The 20,693-nt window shown below is 40.5% G+C and overlaps 1 protein-coding gene across 1 annotated transcript in view; it reads left to right on the forward strand.

Moving 5' to 3' along the window:
* RAD54B (RAD54 homolog B) overlaps nucleotides 1-20,693 on the forward strand; it is a 119,870-nt gene that overhangs the window by 90,009 nt on the left and 9,168 nt on the right. Inside the window, 4 exon segments of the mRNA XM_021089101.2 lie at nucleotides 3,032-3,171; nucleotides 5,246-5,536; nucleotides 9,822-9,997; nucleotides 19,344-19,605. Coding sequence (XP_020944760.2) covers nucleotides 3,032-3,171; nucleotides 5,246-5,536; nucleotides 9,822-9,997; nucleotides 19,344-19,605 — 869 coding nt within the window.

Genomic DNA, 20,693 nt, shown 5'->3' on the forward strand with positions numbered 1-20,693 from the left:
GGTTCTGCCTAGTCTAGAATTAGAAAAGAATACTAAAAGCAGTGAACTGGGGACTAAACTACTTCTAGGCAACATTTGTGACAATTTCTTTTTTTCTGTCTTTTGACCTCTTAGGGCCGCACCCTTGGCATGTGGAGGTTCCCAGGCTAGGGGTCTAATCGGAGCTGTTGCCGCTGGCCTACATCAGAGCCACAGCAACGCCAGATCTGAACCACTCCTGCAACCTACACCATAGCTCATCATTTGTGACAGTTTCTTAGAATGGTACTATGCTAGTGTATTGACTCCCTTGTAGCCCCTTCTTTCCCCTTCTTTTCTTTAAAAAAAAAAAAAAAACGAATGAATGAATAAATGAATTAGGCCATGCCCATGGCATGTGGAAGTTACCTGGCCAGGGATCAAATCTGTGCCACAGCAGTCACCCAAGCTGCTACGTTGTTAACACTGGATCCTTAACCTGCTGTGCCATAAGGGAATTCCCCCTTTCTCTTCTTTTCTTTTTTTCTTTTTTTGGCTGCAGTGGGCAGGTGCTTGATGTGGGGTCTTAGTTCCCAGACCAGGGTTTGAACCTGGGCTGCAGTGGAGAAAGCACTGGACCACCAGGGAACTCTTCTTTTTTTTTTTTTTTTTTTTTTTTTGGCTGTCTTGAGACATATGGAATTCCTGGGCCAGGGATCAGATCCAAGACACAGCCATGACCTAAGCTGTAGCTGCAGTAATGCCGGATCCTTAACCCACTGTGCTGGGCTGGGGATCAAACCTGAGTCCCAGTACTCCCAAGATGCTGTAGCTGATCCTGTTGCAACACAGGGGGAATTCTGGGAACTGCCTCTTCCTTTCTTCTTTATTGTCCTTTGGCCAGATCCTAGACACATGGAAGTTCCCAGGCCAGGGATGGCGCCCACACCGCAGTTGTGACCTGTGCCACAGCTGTGGCAACCCCAGCTGTGGCACAGGGGAACTTCCTCCCCCTCCCCTTTAAATCATCCATTGTATTTTCTGCTCTAAATGCTTCTTCTGATGCCCTCCTGTGTTCTGCCTTTTTTTTTTTTTCCTTATAATTTCGCTTTTGCCTCTTTCCCTTGTGTATCAGTTGAGGTAATTTCAGGTGCAGGTAACAGATATCTGAACCAAAGGTGCTTATTCCCCCACATAACTTCAGGTCTAGAGCTAGGAGAGCTTCCAGGAGTGGTGATACAGCAGCTCCACAGTGTTGTCAGGGATTCTGGTTCTTTTTGTTTTCTGCTGTGCCATGTTTGTGTTTTTGACTTCATCCCCATGCTTGTAGCAGGTGACCAGAGCAGTTCCAGACATCACATTTAGCTGTGGTGATATTTAAAGGAGAGCAGGGGCTGGCGCTACCTTTTTCTCTATCTTTAAGAATAAGGAGACTTTCCCAGGCTCCTCTCTGACTTACTCTTATATCTCATTGGACAGGATGAGTCACTTACTCTTGGTGGAAACTGTTGGTGCCCTCTCTAATTCGCCTTTTCTGGGTTGTTACACCCATTCCATAGCTGCTGGGACTACTGCTTAAACAACTCAAATCCCCTGCTTTTCCTCGAGAATTCTCATTGGTTGAATGAGAGCTTCGTTTTCCCCCTGCATCTTGGTCAATGATTGACTCGTATAGAAGATAAGTAAAAAATGCAAGTTCCTTTGCCTCAGGGTAATTTCAGGACTGAGTTTACAGTGCAATTTATGCTTTAAGGCTCCCTGTAATTTAGCTTGAGCGAAATTGTTAGTTTCTTCCTCTACATTTTCTGATTCCTCCATTCCCTTTCTCCTGAGAGTTCTCCCTCATTAATTATGTGTAGCTTAATCCTTATCTTAGGCTCAGCTTCTGAGAACTCAGTCTAAGACAAACCCTTTCCTCTCTTTTCCTTCCTGCTTTTCCCACTCCCCCATCTTTATTAATTATTGTCATGGATATTCTTTTAAAGGCTTAATAAAATGCATACTTATATAATTAGAGTTATTTTCTCTAACTCTGATGCAGCTAAACAATTTAGAACAAATTAGATGTTTTAAAAAATTAGTAAGCATTGGTCCAACATTGGGTCTACCCATTTAATTTTGAATTCTTTTTTTTTTTTTCTCCTTTTTAGGGCTACACCCAAGGCATATGGGAGTTCCCAGGCTAGGGATCAAATTGGAGCTACAGCTGCTTGCCTACACCACAGCTACAGCAATGTTGGATCCTTAACTCACTGAGCAAGGCCAGGGATCTAGCCTGCATCCTCATGGATACTAGTTGGGTTCTTACCCCACCATAGTGTGAATTCCTATCCATTTAATTTTGAAGGAAGTAATTTTGAAATTCCATAATTGCTTTTTTACAATTCTATTTTCTGTTACTGAAATAAGTGTATTTTTCCAGTCCATGTCAACCTTTAAGATTAGTGAAGATCCCAATTTTATTCAATAACTTCATGAAGCGATAATAATAGATGCCATTCACTATTGCTACTAAATGTCAGGCACTTCATATCCACTGTCTCTACTTTTCATTGTAATACCACTGGAAAATTGTCTTCCCACTTTTATAAGTGAAAAAATCTTTAACTTAAAAGAGCTTAAGCAGCTTGTCCAGAGTCGTACATTGATGATAATAATAACAGCAGTTATGGGCCATTTCTTGTGCTCCAGGCGCAATATGAATTGTATATGAAATAACTCATTCGATCCTCACAACCTTAGGAGCTGCTATTATTATCCCTATTTTACAGCTAATAAAATTCAGGTAAGTAGCTTTCTCAGGGTTACTCAGAGAGTAAATGATGCAGGTAGGATTCATTCCCACACAGTCAGCCTCTAAAGCCTGTACTCAGCCACAGTGGATGATACTTTAGTTCACTGTTAAAACCAGGAAAATTAATATGATTATTATTTAAAAAAAAACTTGATTTAGCTGCTCTTTCTTAGACACTTTGCTTGTATTTAGTCGTCTTGGGGGGAGAGTACAAATTTCTATAAAGACCTGACATTGTAAAACACAAACTTGACTTTCTCATCACTTTTCTCTCTTTAGGTACTCCAGTTCAGAATGATCTCCAAGAATTTTTTTCATTAATTGATTTTGTAAATCCAGGAATATTAGGTTCTTTGTCATGTTATAGAAAAATATATGAAGAACCCATCATTACATCAAGACAACCTTCTGCTTCTCAGGTATAACTTACTTTTTAATAAATAGGTTAGAAAAGAGCAGTACATCTGGGAATATTATCCATAACTTGGGTATTTTAATTTTGGAAAAATTAAATTAATAGAGTGATTGTTTTATTTTTGCCACAATCTTTCAATTCCTCTTACTTAAATGACAGTAAATATATAAAAATGTTCATCCTTACTGGTATTTAAAAAGGTAAGCCAAGCCATGAAGTATCTATGGATGTTTTTGTTAGTTGGATTTACATAGTAATAGCAAGTGTACCTGAGAGTACTCTCCTCTACTGGTTGGTATATAAATTGGTACAACTGGAGGATAATTTGGTAATATGCATCAAAAGCCTTAAAATTGGGTATATCTTATGGCCTGGCAATACCACCTTTAGGAATTTATTATAAAGAAATTATCATAGGAGTTCCCGTCATGGCTCAGTGGTTAACGAATCTGACTAGGAACCATGAGGTTGCGGGTTCGATCCCTGGCCTAGCTCAGTGGGTTAAGGATCCGGCATTGCTGTGAGCTGTGGTGTAGGTTGCAGATGCGGCTCGGATCCCACATTGCTGGCTCTGGCCTAGGCCGGCAGCTAGAGCTCTGTTTTGACCCCTGGCCTGGGAATGGCCTTAGAAAAGGCAAAAACACACACACACACAAAAAGAAAGAAATTATCATAGATATTTGAAAAGATTTAGCTGTATGGGTAAAAAATTAGAAACAAACTGAAGAAAAAAAACTAATTGGAAATAAACATTTCCAAAGGCAGGAAAATGTAACTTAGACTCTGCATTATCTGTAGGTACTATATTTCACTGAGCCTAAGATACTGTTAATTCTAGGATGCATCATTACTTTCTATACCAGTAAGGAGAACATGCTATCAGTTATAATTGTAAGAGGTCATTGATTATAAAAGCATCCTATTTCAGAGAAGTTAAAGTAAAATATACCTTTAAGTCTGAGAATTAACAAAATGCTATAATTAGTTAATAAACATTTACTGAGCAATTCTCCATGAACCAGGAACTATGTACAAAAAATGGCTTATGCATATATTTAATAGCATAGAAAATGTTTATGATACATTATTTAAAAGTAAAATAACGTTATTTTTTTTACTCCACACTTATGTATTAAATACCTAAAGTGGGCAAAATGCTAAATGCCAGACACTGGGGAATATGATAAGCCAAACTGGTTTCTTGTTCCCATGAAGCTTTATGGTTTGAGATCCTGTTACAAATATAAATAAAAATAAGACACCAGATACATTTGCATATCTGTGCAAACAAAACAATTTGAATTTACGCATAAAAGGTCTTGATATCCTTGGTTGTTTCTGGTTGGTGAAAGCCGGTTTTGGTTTTCTTATTTTTTCATAACTGTATTTTCTAACCTTTCTTCAGTGAACCAGTTTCTTTGTAATAAAAATGAAAAATAATTTTAAAATATAAGGGACATTTTCTTTGATTTATATAGAAACAAATATGTACCTATAAGGTTTGTTTTAAGGTTCACTGTAAAATTCTATATACTCAAAAGATTCTGTATGGAGAATTTAAACATATATTTCAACCATACTGTATATTGACTTTAAAAATGTACTGTAATGAACAATGTGTATTGATTATGAAAGTGTCAACTGTGCTTCGTGCCGGTAATTCTTATAGGCTTAGTTTTAGGATCAATAATTTGTCAAAATATTTTCTTCCAAGCATTTGTTGTATGATTGCTTAGCTAAGGATTTTAAGAGTATGTACCATTAGTCTTCACATAATAGCTTACTTTCAGAATAATTCAATTTGTAGGTTATTGACTTCCAGTGACTCTCAATGACAGCAATAGCCAAACAAAGATTAGGAGATTGTAGCTTCATTTAATTAAATGATAATGCTAAACGTATAAAGAGACAATGGCTAGTTTTTCTATTCTAAACTTGTAGTTCATTTCTTTTGTTAAAAAAATGTGAAGGGAAGCAATTAGTAAATGCTGATCATTATAAACTGTTTAATGTTCATTTTAACTCTGTGTATTTTTTTGGTCTAAAGCACTTTTATTTTTAAGTCTATTTTTCCATAGGAAGAAAAGGAGTTAGGAGAGAGAAGAGCATGTGAACTTACGTGCCTCACTGGGCTCTTTATCCTCAGAAGAACCCAAGAAGTCATAAATAAATATCTTCCACCTAAAATAGAGAATGTTGTCTTTTGCCGACCAGGAGCACTACAGATTGAACTGTATCGAAAGCTGTTGAATTCTCAGGCTGTCAGATTCTGTCTTCAAGGACTGATGGAAAATAGTTCTCATCTAATATGTATTGGAGCTCTTAAAAAACTGTGCAATCACCCCTGCCTTTTGTTCAGCTCAGTAAAAGTAAGTGGAGTCTGAGACTGTGACAGGGATATGAGCCGAGGGTCTCTTCTGTATGAACCTAAGAAGGCAGATTGGACAGATTCCCTATGGTTGTGTTTGTGGGTTTTCCAAAAGCTGTGCAGTGCCTGCAGTATGGTTCTGCCCCAGAGCCTGTCCAGCCTTCTTCTTGGTCCTCTGAGCAGGCCCATGTTCACAGAGCTAAACTAGGGATGGCATGGGTGTCAGGCTCTGCCTTCCACAGTTTGCACCCCTTGCCCTTTGGAGCCTGGTCCTTCTTTCCCTTCCTATTTTATTTTATTTAAAAAATTTTTATGTATCTTTTTAGGGCTGCACCCACAGCATATGGAAGTTCCAGGGCTAGGGGTCAAATCAAAGGTGGAGCTGCTGGCTTACGCCAGAGCCACAGTAGCGGGATCCAAGTCCTATCTGACCTTCACCACAGTTCACGGCAACAATGGATCCTTAACCCACTGAGTGAGGCCAGGGATTCAACGTGCATCCTCATGGATACTAGTTGGGTTCATTACTGCTGAGCCATGATGGGGACTCCTGCTTCCTGTTTTATATGAATAAACCTAGACAGTTTTGTCTGCTTGGTGCTAACAAATATAAACTTTACGATGAAAAAATAGTCTATTTTTTCATCTTTATAAAAGAAATACATGATTATTTATGAAATTTATAAAATTCAGAAAACTGCAAGGAAAGAACATAAAGATCACCTACTGGTTTGAATGTAAATTGGTACAATTGAGAGAGAGCTTGGCAATGTGTATCAAAAATCTTAAAGTTTTATATACCTTGTGGCCTGGCAATACCACTTTGAGGAGTTTATTATAAAGAGCCAAAGCTGTCCAGCCAGGTAAAACCATGTTTTGGCATTAATAATCTTGGCTAATGACACTTATTAAGCACTTACCATGTACCAAACACTAAGTACTTTTCTACTACTATTTTATTTATTCTTCAAAAAGTTCTCTGGAGTAAGTATCTTTTTTTTTTTGATGAGGAAACAGGGACTCAGAGACTGCATATATAATTTTTTTCTGGAGAAACTTAATTTTTTTTTTTTTTTTTTGTCTTTTGTCCTTTTAGGGCCACACGAGCAGCATATGGAGGTTCCCAGGCTAGGGATCTAATTGGAGCGTTGCTGCCAGCCTACGCCAGAGCCACAGCAACATCAGACCTGAGCAACATCTGTGATCTATACCACAGCTCACGACAATACCAGATCCTTAACTCACTGAGTGAGGCCAGAGATTAAACCTCATGGTCCCTAGTCGGGTTCATTTCCGCTGCGCCACGACCAGAACTCTGAGAAACTTAATTTTAATGATGCTATGCTTATTACTTAAAAATTTAATTTTTGCTAAATCAATGTGAATGTTTCACCAGATTAGATGTCTTCCACAAGTTTGAGGTTTTTTTGTTTTTTTTTTTTCTTTTTAGGGCCACATCCGTGGCATGTGGAGGTTTCCAGTCTAGGGTCTGAATCAGAGTTATGGCTGCTGGCCACAGCCACAGCCACAGCAATGTGGGATCTGAGCTGCGTCTGCAACCCACAGCACAGCTCACGGCAGTGCCGGATCCCCAACACACTGAATAAGGCCAGGGATTGGACCTGCATCCTCATGGATGCTAGTCAGATTCGTTACCAGTGAGCTACCATGGGAACTCCTGTTAAGCAGCTTTTAAAGAAATTGATTCTATACACAATGATAAAAATTAAACTGTTTTAGCATATCATGCTTAGCAAAAATAGAAGCCAAAATTCTCCCTTAATAGGAAGACTTTATGGGAGTTCCCGTCGTGGTGCAGTGGTTAACGAATCCGACTAGAAACCATAAGGTTGTGGGTTTGATCCCTGGCCTTGCTCAGTGGGTTAAGGATTTGGCATTGCTGTGAGCTGTGGTGTAGGTCACACACGTGGCTCGGATCCCGCGTTGCTATGGCTTTGGCGTAGGCTGGCAGCTACAGCTCTGATTAGACCCCTGGCCTGGGAACCTCCATATGCCGTGGGAGTGGCCCAAGAAATGGCAAAAAGACCAAAAAAAAAAAAAAAAAAAAAAAGGAAGATTTTATGATGGCCCAGAGTGTACCACTTAATGAAGAATAGGCGTAGGATACTCACACATATGGTACATAATTTATAATCTGAGACTTATTCAGTAAAGCCTTTTTTCTAACATAGCAAATAAGGATCAATATAAAATGGCCGAAGTGAGCCTTTAAGTAATGGTTTATAGATTTGTTCCAATTGAAATTTGACTCTTTCCCAAGTTCAATCAAGATATGCATTTTTCGGGAGTTCCCGTCGTGGAGCAGTGGTTAACGAATCCGACTAGGAACCATGAGGTTGCGGGTTTGGTCCCTGGCCTTGCTCAGTGGGTTAAGGATCCGGCGTTGCCGTGAGCTGTGGTGTAGGTTGCAGACGCGGCTCGGATCCCGCGTTGCTGTGGCTCTGGCCTAGGCCAGTGGCTACAGCTCCGATTCGACCCCTAGCCTGGGAACCTCCATATGCCGCGGGAGCGGCCCAAGAAATGGCAAAAAAAAAAGACAAAAAAAATAAATAAATAAAAAAAAAATAAAAAAAAATAAAAAATTAAAAAAAAAAAAGATATGCATTTCTCGGAGTTCCCGTCATGGCTTAGCAGAAACGAATCTGACTAGTATTCATGAGGACTTGGGTTTGATCCCTGGCCTTGCTCAATGGGTTAAGGATCCAGCACTGCCGTGAGCTGTGGTGTAGGTCACAGACACGCCTCGGATCTGGCATTGCTGTGGCACTGGCGTAGGCCATCGGCTACAGCTCCAATTTGACCCGTAGCATGGGAACGTCCATATGCTGTGGCTACAGCCCTAAAAAGACAGAAAAAAAAAATATGCATTTTTCTGTAGAAAATGTGAATGGGATGTAAATAGTAAAAATATAACAACTCATAACTGGAAGGCTCTTGAGTTGCATGGAGTCAGGGAAGAGATTGCTATGTCTAGCTGATATGAAAAGTCTAGCTGATAATCTGCATAGTGCACCTCCATACATCAGGCTGTCACGGCATAAAGATATCTGTTAGTTGATTCTTTTTTGGGGATGGGGGTGGTGCGCCTGTGGCATGTGGAAGTTCCCTGGCAGGGATCAAACTTGCTCCACAGCAGTGACCCAAACTGTTGCAGTGATAGTGCTGGATCCTTAACTTGCTGTGCCGCCAGGGAAATCCTGTTAGTTGATTCTTTTTTGGTCTTTTTGCCTTTTCTAGGGCTGATCCTGTGGCATATGGAGGTTCCCAGGCTAGGGGTGGAATCAGAGCTGTAGCTGCTGGCCTACACCACAGCCACAGCAACTCGGGATCTGAGCAGCATCTGCAACCTACACCACAGCTCACGGCAACGCTGGATCGTTAACCCACTGTTCGAGGCCAGGGATTGAACCCGAAACCTCATGGTTCCTAGTCGGATTTGTTAACCACTGAGCCACGACAGGAACACTGAATTTTTTTTTTTTTTTTTTTTTGCTTTTTAGGGCTGCAACAGTGGCATACGGAAGTTCTCAGGCTAGGGGTCTAATGGGAGCTACAGCTGCTGGCCTATACCACAGCCGCAGCAATGCCAGATCTGAGCCATGTCTGTGACCTACACCACAGCTCCTGGGAATGTCGGATCCTTAACCCACTGAGTGGGGCCAGGGTTCAAACCTGCATCCTCATGGATATTAGTCGGGTTCATTACCCTTGAGCCATGATGGGAAATCCCTCGGGTAGCGATTTTTATTTAAATAATTCAGCGAATTTTACTGTATTTCTAGTTGTACAACCGTTATCACAACCTAATTTTAGGACGTTTCCATCCCAAACTCCCAGTTCACCCCTCCCTCTCCTCTGCCTGTCCCCTTTGGTAACTGTAGATCAAATAGCTTTACTTATTTATTTAGTCTTTTTGCCATTTCTAGGACTGCTCCTGAGGCATATGGAGGTTCTCAGGCTAGGTGTCTAATTGGAGCTGTAGCCGCCGGCCTACACCAGAGCCACAGCAATGTGGGATCCGAGCTGCGTCTGCAACCTACGCCATAGCTCATGGCAACGCCAGATCCTTAACCCACTGAGCAAGGCCAGGGATTGAACCCGCAACCTCATGGTTTCTAGTCGGATTTGTTAACCACTGAGCCAGGCCGGGGACTCCCTCAGATAGCTTTTAATCTTCAGGTTTTTTCCCCCATAATTTTAGCATTTTTTTCCCTCTCCATTTAAAAAAAAGATGAACCAGTGTTGACAGTCATCCTTTTGAATAGGAAAAAGAGTGCAGTTCAGCTTGGGATGAGAATGAAGAAAGAAGACTGTATGAAGACTTGCTAAAGGTGTTCCCCCCTGATTACAACCCGCTCATGTTTGCTGAGGAAGAGTCAGGAAAACTGCAGGTGCTGTCCAAGCTCTTAGCTGTTATCCATGAACTTCGTCCTGCCGAAAAGTAAGATTAATTTAATAGACCTCTTATATGTGCTCATGGCTTAGACATGTTTTTATTCCTTGAGGAAAACATTAAAAACAAGTTGTTTTCTTCTTTGCAGACATGGTCAGCTCCCAGTCTTTTGTAAACTTACATTAATAATGAGTCTATGAGTTTTTATTTAAGAAAAACTAAATGTGAAGTAAATAGGGATATTAAAAAAAGCCCTAGAGATATCTTCTGATCTATGACACCTAACATGTTTCTTTATCTCACTCAGAATCCTTTCTTCTTTTCCTGCCCCTAAATATTGATACTCCAGAGGGTTTTCCCTTTAGCCTCCTTCTCCCTCTAAACACCCTCCCTGGCTTGGATCTACTCCCCTAAGTTTCAGCTGTCATCCATGTAGTACTGACTCCAAATCTCTAGACCAAGCCTCTCTTCTAGTTTCCCCATCCTTTCTGTTTGATGAACATCTAAATCTGTCTGGATATCCTGTTGGACCTCAACCTTCTCATGAACCAAACTGGATTCATCATTTTGCCTCTGCAAGCCTGATCCTTTTCTTTATTCCTTGGCTTGAAGAATGGTACCGTTATGCAAGCAAAAAACCCTTGTCATTCTAGACTCACTTTTCTCCCTCACTCTCCTAATGTCATCAGTCTCTACAGCCTGTTGATTTTATTTCTTAATTTCAGGAATCCATGTACTTTCTGGTACCAGAAAATTTTTTTTATTCTTGTAATTCCTGATTGCGTTATGATGGTCGCATATGAACTGTGCCCCATTGCATATCAATATTGTCCTAAATTGTATTTCTTAAATACAGATGTGAACATGTTATTCCTTTTCTTCAAAATTATCCAGAGGAGTTCCTGTTGTGGCACAGTGGAAACGAATCCATATGAGGATGCGGGTTCGATCCCTGGCCTCGCTCAGTGGGTTAAGGATCTGGCGTTGCCATGAGCTGTGGTGTAGGTCATAGATCTGGCGATGCTATGGTGTAGGCCAGTGACTACAGCTCTGATTCGACCCCTTGCCTGGGACCCTCCATGTGCCATGGGTGTGGCCTTAAAAAGCAAAAAAAAAAAAAAAAAAGAGAAAGATTCCCAGCAGTCTTCCAGAAATTCCCAAACTCTGTAACACACTAGACAAGACTGTTTCTGACATGAGTGGTGCCTCCTTTTCCTCATCTCTCTGGATTCCTTCACATGTCCACTCATACTAGACTATATGCAGAACCTAGTTTCTCTGCTTCTTACTCTTACATCTTGCAGGCTCCAAGGCCTGGTATACCTCCACTTCTCATTCTTCTGGCCAACTTTCTCTTCATTAAGACTCAGCTCAGATACTTTTTCCTCTTGGAAGCCTCTGGCCTCATATTGAGTTAGATGCCCCTCTTCAGTTCTCCCTTCCCATCTTGTACCTCCCTCCAATGGACCTCTTCTCACACTGTATGGTAATCATTCATTCTCTTCCATGTCAGCACCTATGGTGCAGGGATTGTTGTTTTATCTTTGTAGGAAGTATTCAAAATAATTTTTTAAAAAAATATGTATTATAACCACACCTGAGGCATATGAAAGTTCCCAGGCTAGGGGTTGAATCAGAGCTGAAGCTGCCGGCCTACACCACAGCCACAGCAAATCTGAGTCCAATCTGTGACCTACACCACAGCTCATGGCAACGCCAGATCTTTAATCCACTGATCAGGGCCAGGGATTGTACCTGCAACCTCATGGATACTAGTTGGGCTTCTTATTGCTGAGCCACAACAGGAACGCCAAACTGTTTTTGAATTAAGGTGAAAATGTATCTTATTGTACAGCACAGGGAATTATATCCAGTCTCTTGTGATAGAGCATGATGGAAGATAATATGTGAAAAAAGAATGTGTATATGTGTGTGTGTGTGACTAGGTCACTTTGCTGTACATCAGAAAATGGCACATTATAAATCAACTATAATTTAAAAAATACATAGAAAAGATCACAACATAGTAATTATATTTAATTGTTAGGGAATCAAACTTAACCTCTTTGGAGCATTAATCGTATCATTTGACTTGTGCAAATTTTTAGACATTTTTCATAATTCGTTACTAAAACAAGGAAACTTTCCATGAACTGTTTTTTTTTTTTTTTTTTTTTTTGTCTTTTTGTCTTTTTTGTTGTTGTTGTTGTTGCTATTTCTTGGGCCGCTCCCGCGGCATATGGAGGTTCCCAGGCTAGGGGTTGAATCGGAGCTGTAGCCACCGGCCTACGCCAGAGCCACAGCAACCCGGGATCCGAGCCGCGTCTGCAACCTACACCACAGCTCACGGCAACGCCGGATCGTTAACCCACTGAGCAAGTGCAGGGATCGAACCCGCAACCTCATGGTTCCTAGTCGGATTCGTTAACCACTGCGCCACGACGGGAACTCCTCCATGAACTCTTTAATTCAGTTTGATTGAAATTTTTTACTAGATAATATTTTATCTATACAAAAGAGTGTGTATGTATGTGGATCGTGACCCACATCCAGTTTGAACTTAGAGTGTAAACTTTTACTTAGACTGTTTTCATCTTCTTTTTGCTGGTTTTTCCCCCTTCTCCGAATGGGGGATAGGTGGTTGTTTTTTTGTTTGTTTGTTTTTTGGTTTTTGGTTTTTTTATGGACAAGGAATATGAGTGAACAGAATTTTAGAGGAAATGAGAAGAGATAAGTTGTGAATGTAGGTATGAGAATTTATCCTTGGTGATTTTCTAGGGGACAGTTTCCCTCTAGTGGTGGGAAGGAAAGAATGAGGGGGAAAAACAATTTGGGGGTAGAGTTTGAAATGGAGTCATTTTGACTGCTTGTGGACCCTAAGAAAACTGAATCTTGTCTTGTCCCATGAAAGAAGAAACAGCACTTCTGTCAGTGGCACAGCTGGGATTTTATTCTGTTACTTCACATTATCTGAAGAGATGGACTTTTCTGGTTTTATTTTGTTTTAAATTGTGTAAGTTTTACATACTCATAAATTTAGCCTCTTAATTATTTCTAAGTGTATTGTTAGTTACATTTGTATTGCTAGTTGTTGCATTTGCATTGTTGTGCAACCAAGCTCCGGTACTTTTTTTATCTTGCAAAACTGAGCTGTACCCATTAAATAACGACTCCCCACTCTTGCTTTTTCCCAGCCCCTGGCAACCATGAAGACAGAAACCTGTCTATTATTGTAGGTACCTTATATAAATGGAATCATAGAAGGTTTTGTTGTTGTTGTTGTTGTTGTTTTCTTTTTTGTCTTTTTAGGGCTATACCCGCTGCATATGGAAGTTCCCAGGCTAGGGGTTTAACAGCAGCTGTAGTTGTTGGCCTATGCCACAGCCACAGCACTGCAGGATTCGAGCTGCATCAGCAAGCTACACCACAGCTCATAACAATGCTGGATCCTTAACCCACTGAGCAAGGCCAGGGATCGAACCTGTGTCCTCATGGATACTAGTTAGGTTCATTACTGCTAAGCCACAGTGGGAACTCCAGGTTTTGTCTTTTATGACTAGCATACTCTATTTAGCATACTGCCTTCAGGATTCATCCATGTTGTAGCATGTGTCAGAATTTCTTTCCTTTTATTTTTTTAAATTTTTTAGTCTTTTGTCTTTTTAGGGCCACACCCTAGGCATATGGAGGTTCCCAGGCTAGGGGTCTAAATGGAGCTATAGCTGCCGGCCTACTCCAGAGCTACAGCAACGCCAGATCTGAGCCGTGTCTGTGACCTACACCACAGCTCGTGGCAATGCCGGATCCATAACCCACTGAGCGAGGCCAGGGATCGAATTTGCAACTTCATGGTTCCTAGCCGGATTCGTTTCCCCTGTGCCAGGACGGGAACTCCAGAATTTCTTTCCTTTTAAAGGCTGAATGATATTCCATTGTATGTATTTAACATTTTGTTTACCTATTCATTTGTGGACAGACGATTGGGTTGCTTCCACCTTTTGACAGTTGTGAATAATGCTGCTGTGAACATGGTTGTACGTTGGTACCTTTCTGAGACCCTGTTTTCAATTCTTTTGGGAATATATCCGGAAGTATAATTATTGGATCATATGATAATTCTCTTTTTGATTTTTTTGAGGAACCTCCATACTGTTTTTCACACCATTTTACATTCTCACCAACAGTGCACAAGGGTTCCAATTTCGTAACATCATCACCAACATTGCTATTTTCTGTTTTGTTTTGTTTTTTGATAATGGCCATCTTAATGGATATGAGGTACTGTGGTTTTGATTTGCATTTCCCTAGTAAGTAGTGATGTTGGGCATCTGTTCCTCTTCATGTTGGCCATTTATCTATTTTCTTTGGAAAATGTCTGTTCAAGTCCTTTGCCCATTTTAAAAATTGGGTTTTTTTTTGTTGTTACTGAGCTGTGGCCCTTTTTTGATGTGGCCAATTGGGAATAGAGGCCAGGTTTTCCAGGGCTGAGCTGCCTATGCACAAACATCTCCTAAACCTTTAAAATATGTAGCTAAAAATTAGCTCACAGTGTTTGATTTCAGGGATAGTACTCCTGTGTACCCTGATCTGCTGTGTTATCATAATTAGAACCAGATAGTTCTATTTTAGGTATGCAGGCTGAGCTCTTCTACAGTGCTTTTGTGCATGATTTAAGATGAATTAGAACTGGGCGGAGGCATATCTGATAATTCCTGGCTTGTCTAGCTGGTGGACCTTTTATGGAATTTTATAAGGATACTTCAAAGTTTAAAAAGTCCCTCCTCTGTACTGGTTGTTGCATTCATGCCCTAGGCTTCCTGGCGAGGAGAGTTCATGCTGAGTTACAGCTCCCATGTGTCTCTTGTTGGGACACTCTTGTGCTGGGTGCATCTTGCACTCTACCATACAGGGCAGCCTTGCCTATAGATTTCAGCTGCTTTAGGGGACAGTATAGTGACCATTAAACTAATAGCCTTGTTTGAAAGTATGTACGTGAGTGGGCTCTAGACCTCTGAAAGGGGATTGTCCAAGCCTCCTTACTAAGATTGTCGCCTGTCCCATCAAGTCTACATCTAGCCTTCTAAGAACTTGTCAAGGAAGATATTCTAAAGCCAGATTTCCTTCTGTCCATTAAAGTTGTATCAGAAAAAGTATGTTAAAATATGTTACTCATCCCTGTAATAATATAGAAAAGGAAGGAAAAAATGATTGAAATATTAGTATAGGAATTTTGGTAGGTTGCAAAAGTGATCTTAAGTTGTTCCCCTCGCTATATCCATGTTCCTTCCTGGATATCCGTGGGTCATCTCCCATTCTGACTCTGAGCTCAGCCACGTAACTTAGGTTGGCCCATGAGACACTGACAAATGTGGCACAAAAGTGAGCTTGAAAAGCTCTTGTGCAGTGGGACTTCTCCTCACTTGTGGCTTCTTGGACCTTTTTGTCACCATGTGAATAAGCCTGGGCTAGCCTGCTAGAGGATGAGAGACATGAGGAGTTGAAAGGAGGCTTCTCAGCTGAGCCCCTTCAAGAACCAGCTAGTCCCCAGTCCACATGGCTGCTGACTGCAGATGCTCAAGTCAGCAGACATGACCAGCAGAGGAGCCTCCTAGCTGAACCCAGCCCAAATGACCAACCTACAGAATTGTGAGCTAAGTATGAGATAAATGGCTGTTGTTTTAAGCCACTGAGTTTTGGGATAGTCTGTTATATAGCGAAAAGTAACTGATACAGGAATGCAAATATAAATTATTGTTCGATTATCTCTACCTTGTTAGCATAGGTAATTGAGAAAATTGTACCTGTTTAAAAAATGTGCTTTATTTAAAAAATTTCTAGTGTAAATAATTATCCTACCACTTATAAAATTGATAGGAAAAAGTCTCGATCTATTTTTTATTTTTGCTTAATATATCAAACTTTAGCTATTATGTAAATTTTGGTTTACATTTTTCCTTATTTTTTTAAACAATTTTATTTTGTCCAAGTGTTAAAAGGCTTATTATAAAAAAATCCAGAAGTTCATAATTCTGTTTTTCCCCTTTGCATCCTGTTTCTCAGAGGAAATCACCAGCTCCCCTAGGTATTGCCAGATCATGTGCTTATACAGCTATCTCTTGTCTCCTCTGTATTTTCTTTATAAAAACTAGCAGTTTTTTTTTCAGTCTTTATACTTTGAGTTATAATCATGATGTGACTTACTATGGATCATTTTTTCATTTATTGAGCTGGAAATTTGTAGTAGGTCTTTTTAATCTGAAGATTCTGTGTCTGGGAAACAGTCTCTTTCTCAAAACAATTTCTTTTTGTTTTCTTTAGAATTCCTGCCCATCATATATTGAACCTCATGGATTGATTCTCTAATTCTTATCTTTTCTCTCCTATTAGTTATCACTTTTCCTTTTTAATCTATTTCCTGGAAGACTCTCTTCCTATTTCCTGCCTCCCTCCCTCTGTCCCTCCTTCCCTCTCTCCTTCCTTCCATCCTTCTTTCCTTCCTTGCTTTTTTGGTTTCTTTTTGGCTGTGCCCTCAGCCAGGGATCAAACCTGTGCCACAGCAGTGACCCAGGCCACTGCAGTGATAATGCTGGATCCTTAACCTACTGCGCCAAAAGAGAACTCTCTTCTTATTTTTTTTCCAGATATCCTCCTGTTAAATTTTTATTTTGGCTCTCATTTTATTTTATTTATTTTTAGTCTTTTGTCTTTTTAAAAAAAATTTTGTATATATATTTTTTGTCTTTTTTTTGCCATTCTTGGGCCACTCTCACGGCATATGGAGATTCCCAGGCTAGGAGTCGAATTGGAGCTGTAGCTGCCGGCCTAGGCCAGAGCCACAGCAACGCGGGATCCGAGCCGCGTCTGCAACCTACACCACAGCTCACAGCAACGCCGGATCCTTAACCCACTGAGCAAGGCCAGGGATCGAACCCGCAACCTCATGATTCCTAGTTGGATTTGTTAACCACTGAGTCACGACGGGAACTCCTCTTTTGTCTTTTTTTCGAGAGCTGCACCCGCTTCATGTGGAGGTTCCCAAGCTAGGGGTCTAATCGGTGCTGTAGCTGCCAGCCTATGCCATAGCCACAGCAACACCAGATCCTTAACCCACTGAACGAGGCCAGGGATTGAACCCGAGACCTCATGGTTCCTAGTTGGATTTGTTTCCTCTGCGCTATGACAGGAACTTCTTGGCTCTTGTCTTAAATTTCCAAGAAAATTTTCTTCTTTTTTTTTTTTGCTTTTTAGGACTGCACCTGCAGCATATGGAGGTAGGCTAGGGGTTGAATCGCAGCTACAGCTGTCGGCCTACACTACAGCTATAGCAACACAGGATCTGAGAGACATCTGTGAACTCCACCACAGCTCATGGCAAAGCCAGATCCTTAACCCACTGAGCGAGGCCAGGGATTGAACCTACACCTCATGGTTCCCCATTCGTTTCCACTGTGCCATAGTGGGAACTCCCAATTTTCTTATTCTTGATTGTTCTTTTTTATTGCCTCCTCTTCTTGTGCTGTCTCTTTTTTGAAGATATTATTTCCTTAAAGTTGTCTTCTGTTTCCACCATTGCTGTGTTTTTTTCATATTTCTTTTTTTTTTTTTTCTGTTTATTTGTTTTGGTTTCTATTTTTTTTTGTGTTGGAGGCGTGCCTCAAATTCCTTCCTTCCAGAGGTGGCCTTTGTTATCCATATTTGAGAGAGAGACAGTAAAACATTGACTGAATTGAAGGCTCTGTGCACAGGCAGGGCTTGTGTGCTGGTGGCCTGCATTGGGTAATCAAGTAGTGAGCTGGCTTTTTTATTTGAGGATTCCACCTATCTGTGGACCTTTTCTCTGGGGTCATTCAAGTAATTCCTTCCACAGATGAATCTTCCAATAATCTTTTTCTTGGGGTGAAGTGTGAGAGGGATGCCTGGTTGCTGGTATTCTGGGAGCTTGCAGAAAAAGGGGACTAGGATCCTACCATCCAGCATGCAGACCTTCCTTTTGATTTGTCAATATATCCTTGTCTTCTAGAGTTTCCCAGTCTAAGTTTCTTTGGTTTACTTTCTCCAGAGAATAAGCATTCTAGTTGAAAAGGAAAAGTCAGCTGGCTACATGGGAGTAGGACCTGGGTTCAATTTATCAGTACTCCTTTTTTTTTAAAATTGAAGTATAGTTAATTTACGGTGTTGTGTTAGTTTCAAATGTACAGCAAAATGACTTAAGTTTTATATTTATATATATATACACACACACATATATGCATATATGTATATATTCTTTTTCAGATTCTTTTCCATTATAGATTATTACAAGATATTGAGTATAGTTACCAGTGTTCTTGCAGTAGCCCAAGTCTAAACTCCTTCCTTCTGAGGTGCCTTTACAAGAGTCTGTGGTGCGAATGAACTTGTTTCTTATTTTATTTTATTTTTATTTTTTTCATTTCTTTATTACTCAAATGAATTTATCACATCTGTAGTTGTGTAATGATCATAACAATCTGATTTCACAGGAGTTCCATCCCACAGCCTAAGCACATCCCCCCACCACCCAAACTGTCTCCTCTGGAGACCATAAGTTTTTCATTGTCTGTGAGTCAGCATCTGTTCTGCAAAGAAGTTCCGTCTGTCCTTTTTTCAGATTCCACATGTCAGTGAAAGCATTTGATGTTGGTGTTTCATTGTATGACTGACTTCACTTAGCTTGATATGAACTTGTTTGTTATTGAAATCTCCCTCTTTGGGTACTTAGGCTTCACTTTTTCTGTTCTCCTAGCAGATCACCATTCCACTATTCTCTGTTTTAATATACAAATGTTTCCTTGTTTCATCAAAGATAGATTTTGTATTTCTGTTTCTTAATCTCCTGCTGTTCTTAAGGTGACATAAGAGAAGTAAAGAAAGCAGAAAGGTCTTTACTCCACTATGTTTTTTTTTTTTTTTTTTTTTTTAATTCTCTTTTACGGGCACACCAGCAGCACATGGAAGTTCCCAGGTTAGGGATGGAATTGGAGTTGCAGCTGCTGGGCTATGTCACAGCTGCAGCAATACTGGATCCGAGCTGCATCTGCAACCTGTGCGGCAGCTTGCAGCAGCCCTGGATCCTTAACCCACTGAGTGAGGCCAGGGATCGAACCTGCATCCTCATGGATACTAGTTGGATTCTTAACCTGCTGACCCATGATGGGAACTCCTTTACTCCACTGTCTTAATAGTTGAAGTCTCTTAGACATTGACTTACTCTAAAATTAAATTTTAAGGAGAATCTGTATTTTAATTGTACAAGGTCATTGTTGGACATTCGATAAATATCAGTGATAATGTTATTGTGGTATTTTCCTTCAATTAAAAAAAATCTAACATTTCTTTTAAATTGTATAAAAAATTCTCTCTTTTTGATTGACAGGGTGGTGTTGGTATCCAACTATACACAAACCTTGAATATTTTACAAGAAGTGTGCAGGCGTCATGGATATGGCTGTACAAGACTCGATGGACAAACACCGATCTCTCAAAGGCAGCAGATTGTTGATGGCTTTAATAGTAAATACTCTTCTGATTTTATTTTTTTGTTAAGTTCCAAAGCTGGTGGTGTGGGACTTAACCTTATTGGAGGATCTCACTTAATTCTCTATGACATTGATTGGAATCCAGCCACTGATATCCAGGTAAGATGATTTATGCATTAAAGAAACATTGTAGAATGCTTACTGGGGATGCAATACCTGCTGAAGATATGAAGATGATGATGATGATGATCATGGTGATGGTGGTAGGTGCTGCATACTGAGCCCTTATTTTGCATCGGGCACTCCGTTAAGTGCCCTACATTCCATTAATCTTCACATTAGTCCTGCAAGTGTGGATATTACAAGCCCTACTTTACAGATGAAGATTTGGAAGCTTGTTCTTGGCCACATGGCTTATAAGATGCAGAGCCAGGATTCAAACCCAAACCTGTATGTCTCCCAGGCTCTACTTCACTGTGTAGTTGGGCCTTCAGGATGCTCACGGCCAGCAGGGGAAGACAGGAAGTGTTATAGGTGCCATGATCAATGTCTGTGCAGGGTATAGTAAAGATATAAAATGAACTTATTTAGGGGAATGTTTCAGAAGAAACCTTTGGTTTTCTTCAGAGTACAGTCCATCTTCATGTATTTTGAGATTTCTACCTATAGATTTGCACCTTATTTGGTATCTGAGTTGGGGCACCTGGAGACAATCCTCAGGTTTGATGCACTAGAGGGACTCACAGAACCAAGAAAAATAGCTATATTCATAGTTAAGTTTTATTATAGTGAAGGATACAGACTAAAATCAGCACAGGTGAGAGGTACACTGGGCAGAGTCCAGCAGAGACCAGGCACAAGCTTCCAGTTGTCCCCTGAAGGTATATGGACAACACTTCAATTTTCTCAGCATTGATGTGTGACAACACACATGGAATATTGGCAACAAGTTCCCTTGAGCTTTGGTGTTCAGAGTTTTTGTTGGAGGTTGATCATGTAGGCACGGATACCCATGTGACTGACCTTAGTTGCTCAGTCTTCAATCCCCACAGAAGTCAAGCTGGCTTACGGCCCCACCCAGATTACATTGTTAGCATGAACTACATGGCAGGGCCGAAGGCCCCAGGTAAACTGAGATGCTCTTATCAGGCAGGATATTCCAGGGGCTTAGAGTTTATCTTACAAGAGCTGGTTGAAGATCAGACTGTTCTTTGGAAGATGCAGGGTTTGAACATCAACCTTTTACT

Source organism: Sus scrofa, chromosome 4 (genome assembly GCF_054392235.1).
Source record: "Sus scrofa isolate SSC_HxYL_T2T_F1_AM1 chromosome 4, Sscrofa_HxYL_maternal_Yorkshire_Landrace_v2.0, whole genome shotgun sequence".
Lineage (NCBI taxonomy): Eukaryota > Metazoa > Chordata > Mammalia > Artiodactyla > Suidae > Sus > Sus scrofa.